This window comes from Trachurus japonicus, chromosome 7, assembly GCF_045865225.1.
Source record: "Trachurus japonicus isolate A0001 chromosome 7, Traja_1.0".
Lineage (NCBI taxonomy): Eukaryota > Metazoa > Chordata > Actinopteri > Carangiformes > Carangidae > Trachurus > Trachurus japonicus.
The window spans coordinates 29,750,965-29,767,120 of record NC_140913.1 but is presented as its reverse complement, the minus strand read 5'-3'; the positions used below and the strand labels follow the sequence as shown (position 1 = coordinate 29,767,120).

Sequence of the window (16,156 nt, the reverse complement as noted above, 5' to 3'; positions counted from 1 at the left end):
ATCAATAGATGGTGGTATTTTGCTCATTCTCCATATTCAACCTTTAAAGCAGAACTATGCAGGATTTGGGCTGTAATTATTGTGGCTCAGAGTCACTGTGATGGTTGAGTGACCTGTTATGAAGTGAATGGGGTCTAGGCCAATGCGCTCACCCCCCCCACTGGCTGAAAACCGCACTTGCAAGATCAGTCGTCCGTCTCGGTGTTACAAATCTCGTCAATGGATAGAAGTATCGCGAGAAACTGCTTTACGGCAGTACGAGATAAGAACGCATATGACGTCATGCATGTCACGAATCGTGATTGGTTTGAGTTCGGAAAGTCGGAGGAAACCATGGAAACATGAAATGTTTACTGATGAAGTTCAGCTTGTGGCTAACAGGGAGCTAATGCTAACACAGATACACAAACCATGGGTCTTTTATAAGATAATGTAATACATCATGACACACACACACACACCTTCGCGTTTTGGAACCTTTATTCCTGTGTGTGTATGTCTGTGTCTTTGTGCCTGTGTGTGGCTGTATTAGCGTTAGCGCCGTGTTAGCATTAGCTCCGTGTTAGCATAGCGTTAGCTCGGTGTTAGCATTAGCGCCGTGTTAGCGTTAGCTCGGTGTTAGCAGGGCTTAGCAAACAGCAGTAAACACAAGCACGTGTAGGGGGGGTGGAGGAGGTGGCGGCGGCGAGTTTTTTTTTTTTTTTTTACGACAGTGACATGTGCCTACCAGAACTGTGGGGGAGCTCCGGAGAGGGAAAAAAAGAGAAACCAACGAAGGAGCGAGCTATTTCCGGCCGAGCTGCATAGTTCTGCTTTAATTTACAGGCCACTAATTATGTGATGTCAAGAAATAACAAGTATTTGCATCATAATGTCTAGAACAGTCCATTTCATAATGTGACGTCGAGAAATATAGCCAAAAAAGAGAAAAGACTGATAGAGTAGAAAATAATTTATTGTACTTGACAATTGCAAGGACTGGGTGCAACATTCTGGCCTTTCCCAAAAGCATGAAAAGCATGTGTAATCTGTTGCCTTTATGAAAAACATGACATTACTATGACTACTATTTGTTGATATTATTACGCAATTAATTGTTATTTCTTGGCTATTTCTTGACATTATCACATAATACACAGCCTATAAATTAAAGGGTTACCTAGTACAGTACACATATAACATACACTGATCAGGCATAACATCATGAGCACCTATTGCTGCCAAATGCACAACTGTGATGCACCATTTATTGACACCTTTCTATCAGAATTATTATTATTATTCAGTGTTGTCTGTCTGTCTGTCTGTCTGTCTGTCTGTCTGTTGGTTGATCAGCAGGATTAAGAATAAGAGAAAGATCATTTCCTTTATTGTTAGTTGGACTGAAATTCTTTTTTCCATCCCAGGGTTGCTCATTTAACAACAAAATTGTATCAACATAACATGTAGGACATATAATCAAAAATAACTAAGGCCCATTCACAAGGACAAATATATAACATATGTTCCCTCCTACAGACACACCACATTGTAAAAAAGTGCACAGATATGGATCCCCATGACATGATACAGCATTAAACACAGGTAAACAAGTACAAATCACACATTCTCTTTCATGCAACCTCATACATTACAAGTTGTGCAGATTCATGACCCTGACCCTGCCATGACCATGACCCCGGATTCATATTGCATTTAATTTTAGCTCAGTTGGTTCAGCAGTAAGATGGACTGATATACAAAAGAGTGTTTGAATGTATTTTTTTTTGAAAGAAGGAACTCTTAAGCGCCTGTTTGAGGGCAAAAGTTGAAATTCTCTGTGAAGAGTAAGATGAAACATTTCTGGACAATCTGATCATACGCTCATATGCAAAAAAGTACCACAGTGATTTACACTGGACTTGGTACAGGAATGTGAAATGGACCAAGGAGGAAAAAACCTTTTAAATATAGATGTATATCAGGTTCACAATCAGTAATTCTTTTTTTTTTTTCCTTCTTTAAAATCTGGTGTATGGGTTGACCAAGGGCGTAACTTTGCGTTAAACATTTGGGGAGGGGGGTTGAGATCTCGGTGTCCAAGGATTTTTTTTAAAGCAAAAAATGTGTCCTAATGCGGGGGAAAGTGCAAAATCATTAACTTTGATGAGGTTAAAGGACAAGGTTAAAGCAGAAGTAAGTGATATATTTGTGTTAATATAAGTCTTAAATAGTTATGTCTTCCGACAGCAATCACTTACATAGAGTGTTTGGACCGAAACACGGGTCTGTCAGTCACTCTGCTCTGCTCTGAGCCGAGGAGAAAACATTTATCGTATCCTACAGTTTTTTATCCAATGAGGAGAGAGAACGGCATGCAGGGCTGTGTGTGCAGCCAAGGGACGCCGTGAATGTGGTGATGTAGGGACGAGGACTGTTATGGTGCGTTCAAGGAAACTCGTAACTCGTGTTTTTCCGACCTGTGAAGTCGTACCAGTTCGATCTGGTACGAGTTCACGGGTCGGAAGTTACGAGTGGCCGTTATAGTGACTTTCACAGGTAAAACAGGTCGGAAAAACACGAGTGGGTTGCCTGGAACGCTACAAAGTCGTAAGTTGTGACTTGAAGTTGTAATTTACGGTTTCAAAAGCCTACCTGGAACGCAGCATTAGCCAAAACGACCGGATCGCTTACTTCTGCTTTAAAGGAGCATTATCGCAAATACAGCAGTAATAACAATAAAAAAAACTGAAATATGCAATAAATAGGTGGAGGGGAGCCATAACTATATGTATACAAAATATAGCCAACAGTGTTGTGTCAGTGGAGCAAATGCAGAATTTATTTTTGCGGCTGGCCGCTCCTGAACGGCATGCTATATAGGATGTTTACTTCAGATACGCTGCACCCCATCTAGTGGCCGAACAAAGAATTGTAATTTGCGATAATGCTCCTTTAATTTACCTCTCTATTTTGGCATTCCCACATTCATTGCAGCATAAAGGTATTTCAGTCATTTACCGCCATTCTTCCTCTTAACGCATATTTTTGTTCTGATTAACGTGTTTATTTTGACAGTACTAATTGTAGTAGCTGTAGCTGTGTCTACTAACTAAACCCTTTGGTAAGGCCCATAACAATGAGGACAACTGTTAGAGAACACTTTTTTATATTTACAATAGAGGTAACATTCTGTAGATGATTGACAGAACATGAATCAAGTCGACTCAACTGGGCAATATGAAAATAAAAGAACACTGAAGCACACTATCAATAAAACCATGCAGATAAAAGCCTATCTCACATGCCCAGCCTCTGTCTTTTCATAACCCAACCATACTGCAAGATGCTCAGGTTTACAGTCAGCTAAAAATAAAATCAATAAAATCAATAAAATCAAAGGAAAACCATACTAAAACAACGGCTGACAACGGCACCATGCACCAAATCTCTGAAATGACAAACAGGAGTTAGTACTCTCCAATAATACACACCAACAATGTTAAAAGCATTAAACATAAACAAAACAAACATAAAAGCACATTACCCCAATTGTTTGTGGCCAAACATGCTGTCGTCTCTGCCTGACGGTGCGATAGGCCTCCGTCACTGTGGCTATATGTGAGATAATGTTTAAGTCTCTGGCATAAGTTATTTAAAACAATTTAAGGTTCCTGCTGTAGGCTACATACCCTTGTGGCTTTTCTGCGTCTGTAGGACACCAACACCTTGCTGTCTGTGCAACACAGCTCCTGTGTGAGCTGGGAGTTAGACACAGCTGGTCTTAATTACCCATCAGTAGGATATATATCTATGTTAATTACCCACTTCCTCCCCCTGTCACATGCTTATTATAAAACGGAAAGGTGAAATCCGGCTATGCCGGTTTTGCTCTTCCGGTGGAATTTTATGTTTACGTTTCCATGGTTTCGGTAGTCGCGGTAAATGCATGGATTTTTTTTTTCCCCCCAATGAAAATCTGTAAAACGCATGGATCATCACACCAGCTTTTAACAGTGGATATCACACAAATTGACATCCGTGTTAAAAGCCAGCGTTAATAGATCCATGCGTTTACCGCAACTATGACAACGACTGAAAACCATGGAAACGTAAACGTACAATTCCACCAAACCGGCAAAACTGGCTTCCGGTTTTGACCATAGATGACGTTCGGAAACTTGTGAATACCACGGCTACTATTCCAAAGCCTTATCAGCGGAGCCTGTCGTGATATATTGCTTAATTATAATGCCAAAACTCCTGCATATCGGTAGTTCCTCTTTAAAAAGCCTGTATCTGTTCCCAGCTGGTGTCCTCCGGCCCTGCAGGCGGCAGCACGGCACCGCGGAGCCGTTGGGCCGAGCGAGCGACGCCGAGCGGCGGCAGAAGAAGAAAGGAACAGTTTGTCCCACCGGCGTTTTATTTAGCAGCAGAAGGTCGTCGGCAGCTGGGGCGACATTTGACAGCAACAACAACAACAAAACACACCGAATCCGACGTAAATCTACTTACTCTACTTGTAAGTTAGCGGCTCTAAACGTGTTAGTGACATGAGCGTCGCTGAAAACCCGGAGGAGCGCGGCGCAGCGTCGCGGTTGTTCGGACTCGTTATGAAACCGTGTTAGCTCCTGTTCGGCTAACGGCTAACGGCTACTAACGGCTAACCGTTGACCACCGTAACCAACCGGAGTGACGTTGACAGCTCCGGAGAGGCGGTTTAACCACGACAGACAACTTTTCCCTTTTCTTTTTTTTGGTTCTTGCAACGTAAAATTAACGCTACGTGTGATATTTTTTAGTATTATTAATATTATTATTATTATTATTAACCCGGCGGATTGAAGCAGGGTGTTTGCTCGGACTGACTGTGACCTGCTCCCCGGTGTTGGAGCCGCAGACCCGCGGGGATCGGCTGCTCGGAGCCAGGGTTGGGTTGATGGCAGCCTCCGCCAGTGCGCGGCGGTTACCGATGGGTGTGCGGACGTTCAGCGACTTCCTCCAGATCTCCGCCACCGTTGTGGGCTCCCCTCGCTCCTGTCGCACACTGGTGCAGCAGAGAGGATGCATCCGCCAGAACATCAGGTGAGCAGAGCTTCTGGACATACATATTATTAAAGGGATAGTTCAACATTTGTTTTTGCAAATTCGCTTATTGCCATAATCCCTATAGTCACAGCAGTATGGTTCATTACCTTTTAATTATTGGTGCATGTTGTTTTGAGATCTGCGGGGCAGAGACGCAAGCTGCTCAGTGAATGGTAAAGGTCCCCTGTTCCTAATCAAATACACTATCCAACAACTCCAATACGCTTTCGTGGACAAGTTGTGACCTGCACATCCACCACGCTATGAAATAATCGCATATAATTGAACATGATGTGTCTGGAATATAGTTCTGGCTACGCATTTGTCGTGAAAACAACTCTGTCTCGTAATGTTACATTATTAGGTCACAACTTGTTCACCAGAGCGTTTTGGAGTTGCTGGATTGTGTATTTGATGAAGGGCAGGGGGCCTGTGCCGTTCACCTCCATTGTGTTGTTCACTAGCAGCTCACGTCTCTGCCCCACTGATCTCAAAACAACATGCACCGATATAATTAAAGGTAATGAACCTATTGCTATGACTATAGGGATTGTGGTGATAGGAGAATTTGCCAAAATGTTGAACTATCTCTATAATGTAATGACACCTGGCACAATGCTAATGACACCCTGTCTCATTTACATCTAACAATATGTGATTAAATAATCAATAAAAGTTGGATTAGTCCTGTGACTTCATCCAGATCCAACCACTTGTACTGTTGCTTTGTACTTTGAAGCTTTATCAGCTCTGGTGGTGGTGACACACACACACACACACACACACACACACACACACACACACACACACACGTTATCAATAACTGTACAGGCACCTGATACACAATGAACAATTGTCAACTGAAGCTATACAACTCTGTTAGCTCTGATGGAAAATCGTTAAATTTTCCAAATGAGAAAACATAAAAATGATTAACTGTGATAGCTTGAGCTGGTGGTGACCTCTCGCCTCTGTGTTAATATTAAACACAAATCTGAGCCTCCACTGTTTATTTAGGAGGCAAAGGAAGTAAACACAAGCCCTGCTGCAGTCAGACATTTTAAAAAAGGAGGCATCCTCAAACATTTTTTCACTTTTACTTTCGGTTTTATTAACTGACAAAAACATGTGAACTGTGAGTTCATAAAGTTGGAAATGAAAATAAATAGTCTGACCTCAACACCAAGCATTTGAAGAAAAAAACTCTACACAAGGCCTCCACCGTACTCTGCTCTGACATACACACAAATGAAAATCTGTGGGTACATTTTTGCAACTTTAAACTCTGTGACATCCTGAAATGTATGAAAAGTAGGTGAAAGTTCCTGAACCAAGAGCTGACAGACTTTTAGGTGAGGTCATATTTAGGTTTTTCTTATCTCAAAAGTGTGACAACCTCCAAATACTGACTCAGACACCAAAACAGACGTGTCACCAAAGCAGACGTGTGATAGTGATGTTGTGAATTCTTGATATATTTATACGTATACTACAGTACACAACAGTAAAAACACAGCTGAGCAGCACATTCGTATACAAACATTGTAAATAAACTACTTGCATGGTAATTTATTGATTCTGTTGAAAAAAAACACAGACATACAAGACAAGGCAGCTTTATATAACACATTTCATACCAAGGGCAAGATGGCGACACTCTCTAAGTAAGACCCTTGCTATATGTATATATGAAAGAAGAATTATAAGGCTACGAAAACCAAACGGATTTTATTTTATAGCGATTATACACTTATACAAATATATTCATTGGCAGTATATTCAGATTTTGCCAATAAACCATGACAAATATTACACACTGGACCTTTAAGAGTAGGAATTGGAAACGGAAACAAACATACAATTAAAAAAAAAAAGTAATAAAACCCAAATAGTAAAAATTGGATACATTAAATGTACAATTAAAAGCAAGAAAAAAAAGAAAAATAGAAAATATATAAGACAACCTATATTTAATAAAAACTACCCTGCAATAATTCAACATAGATGTAAATGTGAAACATGTCAGGTGGTTATAAAACATTTGTCCAGGTTTCCTACTGGAAAACAGTGGCGTCACGTGTATGCGTTACAAAACACAGCAACATAACAACTTCAGCCCAAAATTTAGAAGTTACCAGCGCAGCCCCAACACACAGAGAAGAGCCTCCGTTCCCTCCGTGTCCTCGTGCACTCGTGCACTCGTTGACTGTAGTGGCAGCAAACTGGAATGTGGTGGGTCTGTATTGTTGAGCTGCTGCTGTGTGTGTCTGTGTGTGTGTGTCACTGTTTCCAGAATCAGGCCAACACAACGTTTTTTCCTCTCTTACCTTTTTAGACACCTGTCATCATGTGGCATTTTGATGACAAGATCTCCCAGAGTGCTTTGCCTTCAAGACTGGGACACAACAATGATGGCTGTTCCTCAAAGCAGAAACTTCATCAGCCTCACCAACAAAAGGAAGGAGTACTCCGAGCGTAGGATACTTGGGTAAATATCAAGAATCTCTATTAAAGCTTTATTTTTGAGTCTTTTATTTTTTTTATAATTGTTTAAACTTTGATATACTTTCTGTTTTTAGGTATTCCATGCAGGAAATGTATGAAGTAGTGGCCAATGTTGACGACTACAAGCACTTTGTGCCCTGGTGTAAGAAGTCCCAGACCATCATGAAACGAGCCGGTCACTCCAAAGCTCAGCTCGAAGTGGGATTCCCTCCGGTGATGGAGAGATACACGTCTATGATCACTAGTGTCCGGCCTCATCTAGTCAAAGTAAGTGTCAGATCTTATCAAACACAAGACAAACAGTTAAAGGGTCAGTGACAAAGAAGTGTTGGCAAGATGCACAATTCAGAAATATCTTTAAAAATTGTCATTTGAAATGAAATTTGAACCATTTTTAACCAAAGTCAGACTGAATGCTGTGAAAATGTGTAATGGTGTAAACCCACAAAAGAATGATAAATATAAAATATTTTATCCACCTACAGTGGATTTAGGTGAAATTATAAAAACTATATACTTTATTCTGAAGACAGTAAATTAAAGTAGTTTGTTTTGCTGTATTTCTATATTCAAGCTGAATTAATTTGGTAACACTGGGCAGGATTTATCCTAAAAACACCACTTGTATTCTAAATAATGTGACAAATGATGTAAAATCTGTTTAAAAAAAAACACAGTGTTGCATTGTAAAAGTGAATTACACGTGTTCCACATTTGATTTTTTATGAAGAAATACTGGTTACACCATGTGACATTGGGTTGCACCATGTCATTGACCCTAAAATGTCAGCAGCTTTGAATTCTACCTGACGTGAACAGTGTTTGATGTTAAAAATTGACTAATTTCTCAAACTTCCTGTGTCTCTTCTTTGTGACTTCAGGCTGTGTGTACGGATGGGAAACTGTTCAATCACCTGGAGACAATATGGCGCTTTAGTCCTGGCATTCCCGGTTACCCCCGCACCTGCACCGTAGACTTTTCTGTAAGTGGCCTCCAGCTTTTTTTTTCTGTGTGTCAGATCCTCTGCCTTCCCTAAAGCATCATATAAAAATGAACCTTGATCAAAGAAATAGTTTGGAGGACAGTTAAATAAAAGGATTTAAACCACTTTCATGTTTTTACAGAGGCTATGAAGCTCCAACAGACACTTAGCATTAAGACTAGAAACTTCTTCCTACTGTTTCTGTTGGGTAATAGCTTCATATTTATTTAAATTGTATTATTTCATTTCATTTATTTATCTCACATAACAAATGAGCTGATATAAAGTTGAACATTTCCAATCCAACTCTCATTCGCTGCCATTTTTTATGACTAATTAACTAATAATGAGCTCATTATTTATGTATCTTGTACCTTGTTCAGTTCATGCATCATTGCACCATTATTTATGTATTTATCTAGGATATTTTGGATATTTTGAACGATATAACATCATTCAATCAGTACAACTTTATTAATCCCACCAGGGGCAATGGTTCAAGCAGCTGATACATACAGTAGAAAGAATACCATAACAATAAAATAATGTAAAATACAGAGGAGTATAGTGGGATCAAGGGTCTAATAGATATATTTTAAATATATAATATAGAAATATATCAATAAAAAAATAGCATGTAGCATTTGTAAATATATTTCCTATTCACTGTACATTCTTTTCTGTTCATTTGTACATACTTTTTAAAAGTTGTTTCTGTTTAATTCTTCCTTCTTGATGTGAATACCTGCTGTCGAAGCAGAATAACGTCCTCATACGTCTTCTCTTGTCGTCTCCCACAGATTTCCTTTGAGTTCCGCTCTTTGCTGCACTCCCAGTTAGCCACCATGTTCTTCGACGAGGTCGTAAAGCAGAACGTCGCTGCGTTCGAGCGGCGGGCCTGTAAGATATACGGCCCAGAGACTCGTATCCCGCGGGAGCTAATGTTTCACGAGGTGCATCAGACGTGATCTCGGCATTGAAGCTGTGCGCCCTCGTTGTCCTCATCTGGCCTTAAATCATCATCATCGTCATCATCACCACACCAAAACCCTTGTTTCCTTTATCCACACAAACATGATGCATGATGCTGCGTCTCTCCCACCACCCACCATATTAGTAATTCTCCTCCTCCTCCTCCTTGTGCTGAGTCTGTCACTTCCTACCTCTGCTGGAGGGATCCTTGTTTCACGGAGGGAAACCGCCGCTGCTGTCGCTCCATCGCCGTTACAACCTGTACTTCTGTAAACAACAGTAAATCAGTGCAACATCACACGACCAATGGTAGAGTCGACTATTATTTTAGATGAAACAGCACAGTGACACTGAACAAAAACACCCTTTTATTGTTATAAAGGGATAGTTCAACATTTTGGAGTAGGAGTAGAAGTAGGTTCGTTACCTTTAATAGTCGGTGCAAGCTGTTTTTAGAACGGCGGAGCAGAGCCGCGAGCTGCTCAGAGCTACGCTATGGAGGCTAATGGGATTTCTTGGTTTCCCTCATCAAACTCATCAAATACACAATCCAACAACTCCAAAACGCTCTGGTGGACAAGTTGTGACCTGCACATTCACCACGCTATGAGATAATAACAGAACGTTACCAGACAGAGTTGTTTTAGAGGCAAATTCTTGCAAAACCGCTGATGCGCGTTCCCGTCGGGGGCAGTTTTTCAGCAAGCAGTCTCTGCATTTCCCTCTAAAACAACTCAGTTACATTATTATCTCATAGCGAACCTACTGCTAAGACTATAGGGATTATGGCAAAATGTTGAACTATTCCTCTTTTTTTTTTACAACAAAAGGCATCTTCTTCTATAGTTCACTGTGTTCTCAAAGTTACTCCTCACACTGACTCGTAATCAAGTCCAAGTGTGTCCAGTTTTTTTTAGTTGAGCTTCTTTGATCAGCTGATTATTACTGTATAACTTTGCCTTTTACCGCTTCACTTTTATTTCAATTCAAAGGAACTTTTTAATATATTGTTTTTTTTTGACGTACAGTAGAGACGTGAAACAATATTGCATTTAATTTCATCCTTTTTAATTTATTCATCAGTGGTTAATTATATGCAAATCTTTTTATTATTTTACGGGGATCCAAAATAAAAAAAATGTGCCATGTGTGGTGACGAGGAGAGTGTCGTCGCTGTCATGTTGTGACAGTATTTTGCGAGTGGGGGCGTGTTATGTCTTCATTAGTTTAGCCGTGTCCTCAATTAAAATCCTTGAGGTTTGGGAACTTGAGATTTCTCTTGGCTGTTGTTGTTGCTGTGAGAATTTGTGTGTTTGGACAGTGAAACTTGGCCTGCCAATTTTTAATAATGCCTTATTTTACAGCCCAGCATAAGTGGTAACTATTATGGGATGCATAGTATAGGAGGTGGAGGTGGTGGTGGTGGTGGTGGGAGGGGGAGCAGTTAAACTTTGCACAAACCAGAGCACCTGAATGAAACAGACTGGAGATAGAGTACTGTGAAATACTGTAAATGGGGAGAGCAACAAAAATGTTACAACTGGTGTAGGTGAACTAAAGCTTTATATTATATTTAAATATATATTTTGGTTTTGCAGACTCTTGAAGATTATACATAAAGATGCTATTTCTGATAATCTCATCAAACGCTACTTTAAATGTATTGATAGTAATACGATTAAAGTCACAGATACTATAATCCGATTAATTAGGAAAGCAGTGAAAAGAAATGATTTGCTGTAAAAGTTCTGACTCATGTATGTTGTTAATATAAAAAAAAACAAAACACTGATGGGCTGTAGAATAAAACATTATCATTTATCTTTGTCTGTGGGTTTCATGCTTTTATTTTGAAAGGTTTAGCTCTTTATTTATATTCATTATGATGCATGGATGTAACTACCATAGAGGCAAATGTATTCATGTTTTATAGTGTGACTGCATTTTGTTGGGATTCATATTTCATAACGAGGCAGCCTGTTCCTTTATTCCACGATCAAAGGGCTCATATTTAGTTCATGTTGATATTTATAATTTTGCCATATTTTACAGATATTGGGGTACTTCATTTCATCCACGTGCTCCAGGTATCAAATTCCCAACAGCTGGATTTTTGCTTCAAAGTTGATGTGCTTTTATTTTCTTTGTTAAAAAAAAAAAAAAAATGGAAATGAAGGGATATTTAATCATCAATGCATGAAGAATGTTAAATCCAACAATGGGTGAATCACTGTTACATGAAAAAAAAAGAAGTTAAACGTATTAATTATGCCATATTTGAGTGTTATATTTTTAAACAATAAAATATATAAGATTGATAAAGTTAAACTCATATCATCATGCGCCATTGCATCTTCTTTTGTTGTTGTTGCTAGTTATGTGATAAGCTGCGTACAGATTTAATTTAATTTAATGCCAAGTTTTCTTGTAGGTGCCAATAATCAGCAATCACAAAACAATGGGAACTATTTACAGAGACACTAAGAACAGAAAGTGTATTATTATTATTAATAATAATATCTGCACCTCAGCTGTGAACGAACGGTCAAACTGTTGGTGTAGGATCGAGGCCTAGACTGTACACATGGATGTAGAAACACGTTACCATTTTTCCTTTTTTTTGCAGTTGTTTCACTTTTTATTTTGCAAATTCAAAATGTATCTGTATATACTGTGGGTGTATTTTAAAGCTTTGTTATTTAAATAATAAAAAAAAAAGCAGGTTTAACTTATTTTGGTTTCTGTTTTGTTCAAGGTTATTTGAAGAACCTGATTGATTTCCTTTGTGACAATGTGTTTAACCTGCAGCAGCTGCAGCAGCAGGTCATTGTGTGGTTGTATTATAATTATAAATCTGCTTTTTTTTCCTTTTTTGCTCTGTGTTTTTATGCCTCTTGTCTGATCCTGTTGCTACAAAGTGCAGTGAGACAGAGGGTAGATACACTACACTATGTGCTGTCTCTGTGAAGGGCAGCTGACCGGTGGGAAACCAGAGTGGGGTGATAGTATGTGGGCCAGTTATTAATAACAGCACATGGGAGAGGCGGCTGCTTTGGACTCAACTTCCTTCTGGATCCCATCAACGCTGGCGGCTATTACGTAAAAGTTGGACCGAGTGAGTCGCCACAGTAACCTTGACACAGACAGTTAGTGGTGAAAAGCACAAATTGAAGTTCACAGAGGTGATTTTGTTTAAAGACTTACTGGTTTTATTTTATTTTAATTTTTAATTTGCATTCAAAATTCTGTCACTAACATTCAAACATTGTCTTAATAAAAGTGACTTGAAGGGATAGTTCAACATTTTGGCAAATTGGCCCATTGCCATAATCCCTATAGTCATAGCAGTAGGTTCGTTACCTTTAATTGTCGGTGCAAGCTATTTTTAGAACGGCGGAGCAGAGCTGTGAGCTGCTCAGAGCTACGCTACAGAGGCTCATGGGATTTCTTGGTTTCCCTCATCAAACTCATCAAATACACAATCCAACAACTCCACAACGCTCTGGTGGACAAGTTGTGACCTGCACATTCACCACGCTATGAGATAATAACAGAACGTTACCAGACAGAGTTGTTTAAGAGGTAAATTCATGCAAAACCGCTGACACGTGTTACCACCAGGGGCAGTTTTTCAGCAAGCTGTCAATGTATTTACCTCTAAAACAACTCTGTCTGGTAACGTTCTGTTATTATCTCATAGCGTGGTGAATGTGCAGGTCACAACTTGTCCACCAGAGCGTTTTGGAGTTGTTGGATTGTGTATTTGATGAGTTTGATGAGGGAAACCAAGAAATCCCATGAGCCTCCGTAGCGTAGCTCTGAGCAGCTCACGGCTCTGCTCCGCAGTTCTAAAAACAGCTTGCACCAACATCTAAAGGTAACGAACCTACTGCTGTGACTATAAGGATTATGGCAATGAACCAATTTGCCAAAGTGTTGAACTATCCCTTTAACATTAACACGGTGAGAATGTGCTCATTAACAGCAGGTGTCCGTGTCAGTGTGTGTGTGTGTGTGTTTTTAGGTTGTAATGTTCAACATGTGTCACAGCAGCTATGACAGGAATCCTCATGGAGCAGGTAGAGGTCAACCATCAGACTGCTGTCGTCACTGCTGAGAGGAACTACTGTAGGCTACATGCAGTTACAGTTACATCCTTTATCTCGAGTATTAGTGGATAAACAGCGAAAAATAAGAGTCGCTGAACACCAGAAAACCTTTAACAGTCTGACCCTGAGGTCGTCTGTGTCAGAAACCTTCATTCAGAGCTGAAAACGGCTGCAACAGTTTCATAGAGGGACGTTTTTCCACAGCAGATATACAGTAGAATGACTCAGTAAGAAAAACACAGGTGACCTCAGAGATATCACAGTTTTTTTGTGAATCTCTAAAACACTAAATTCAGCCGTTTGAACCAAATCTTCAGTGGCCTGAAAAATAAATAAATGAAACCTTCAGACAAACCTCTCAACACAGTTTCACTCGCTAAAACACAGTCGGATGCATAATGATAAATCCATCATCACTTAGACATGACAACTCAAAACTGTTTACTAATGAGATTAAATCAACACATTAACAGCTGTAGTTTTTATTTGTTTTGGTTCTGAATCCAAAGATATAAAACGCAGCTGCTCACAGTAGGTCAAACTGGGTTGTGAATATTTTCTCGGTAGGAAGAATAAACATTTTCTGGAGCTGATTTTTGTGTGTAATAATGAATCTGTGGTGTTGGTCAGATGAGTCAGAGGTTTGATGAAAGTAGTTCGGCTATCAGTTTCAGGTTTTTTTTTAAAAAAAGGAGAAAAGGTTTCAGGAAATGTGTTTTAGCAACTGTGGAAAACTGTAATTACACAACTTACAACTGTGCAATTACCACTGAAGAAACACAGTATCTAATTCAGCAGAAGCAGGAACTTGGTATAAGTCATATAATAGCCTATAGCCTAGATTTCTAATTACAGTACAAATATGACAAATTACAGTACAAATATGACAAATTACAGTACAAATATGACGTCAATATTGGACACGCCCCTTTTTGGGAGGCAGCCAAACAGCCCGAGGTCTTGGCTCCACATTACATCTAGTTCCTCTGGTTTTTAATAGGTAGTCTCCGTTTATTAGATGAATCATCGACACTAAAGGAGGCGAAGGGGTTAATTAATCATCTGACGCAGAGAGGCGGAGAGTGAGAGGAGCTACGGATGCCTGTAGGGTCAAAGACACCAGTCGACCTCGACCTGATCAGAATGTAAACAACGGAAACACCGGCGCGCGCTGCCCGAAAATTAGATAATACGCTTAGTGAAGGTGACGTCAGCACCACAATAAAAGTCTGAAGGTCGACAGAGGGCTTTTATTTTGAAAAATCTCCCCAGAGAGAGTTTAAAACTAAAAGCAAAAGTAAAGTAGGATCAGACTGTTATCTGGTTATCTGACCCTGAACAGACTTTATGATTGGGCTGAATATCTGTCAGATAGAGAGCAGAGGCAGATAGGACTAAACATAGACTCACACTGACCACAAACAAGGACAAACATGGCAGCCATAATAAAATATATATACAGGGTTCCTACACATACTTATTCCAGACCCTAATTTCCAGACTTTTCGGCATTTGTGACATTTGGATGTGTAATTAGATGTGTATCATGTAAATAAATTGTGTAATTAATTGTATTTATCAATTTTCATTATTCTGAATTCGTATGCCACTATGTCATCAAATTGTAGCTAGGTACAATCATGCATACAAAATAATTAACCCAAATAAGACCAAACCCAGATAAGTATTAAGATAAATATATTTCCATACCATAGTTTCCATTTTCCATACATTTCCAGACCTGGAAGCCTGTATATAGGTGAAGTTGAGAAAGATGTTGTTCCTAAATAATAAAATATGAACATTTTAGTTGTGTAACTCCACAGGCGAACAGGCAAAATCTAAATATGAAGAATAAAACTGCTCCTTCAAGCAGAGACGGACACACATGTAAATAATTATTGGCTAAATATCTGATCAATATGCACATGTACAGTATACGTATGTATATTGGTGTTGCATTTCAAAAATAATTTATTTGCACCTTTGAAGTCTTGAGTTTGTGTATTAATTCATTTCATTCCCACTCTTTAAATCCCATCTGTTTAAGACTTTTTCTCTTTGACTCTTTACAATTACATTTTTTAATCTTGTGGTTTTTATTGTTTGTTTTGCAAATTTATTTATTCACAGTGCAGTGTCCTTAAGTGCTAGAAAGGCACCTATAAAATAAAATGGATTATTATGAACTCACAGTTCAGTAATATTCTCTTTGCAGACAGACCATACTGAAAAAATACTGCTACATAAAATTATACGACTATAGAGGGCCTGACTCTAATACAAGACTATTTTAAATGAAAGCCTCTGTTAGAAACTGTGCTGTATCATTTAACTAACAGATATCACCATGAAACTTCAAGTTTATCACTTACGTACATTAGACAAATATTTTTTGTATTACAAGTTTTGTCAAATTGTATGTTTAAATATGTAAATTAGGCAATATCTAATGAAATATGTGCTAATTTGCATACATTTCCAGAACTGAAATCTGAACAATGGATAAAGCCCCTTTCA

The 16,156-nt window shown here is 39.1% G+C and overlaps 1 protein-coding gene across 1 annotated transcript; it reads left to right on the top strand.

Moving 5' to 3' along the window:
* The first annotated feature begins 4,831 nt into the window (after positions 1–4,831).
* On the top strand, positions 4,832–12,259 carry coq10a (coenzyme Q10A). The gene is made up of 5 exons (XM_085782755.1): positions 4,832–5,064; positions 7,403–7,555; positions 7,647–7,839; positions 8,454–8,555; positions 9,356–12,259. The coding sequence occupies exons 1-5, from the start codon at positions 4,919–4,921 to the stop codon at positions 9,521–9,523; spliced, it is 762 nt and encodes a 253-aa protein (XP_085638881.1). The 5' UTR covers positions 4,832–4,918; the 3' UTR covers positions 9,524–12,259.
* Positions 12,260–16,156: the final 3,897 nt, after the last annotated feature.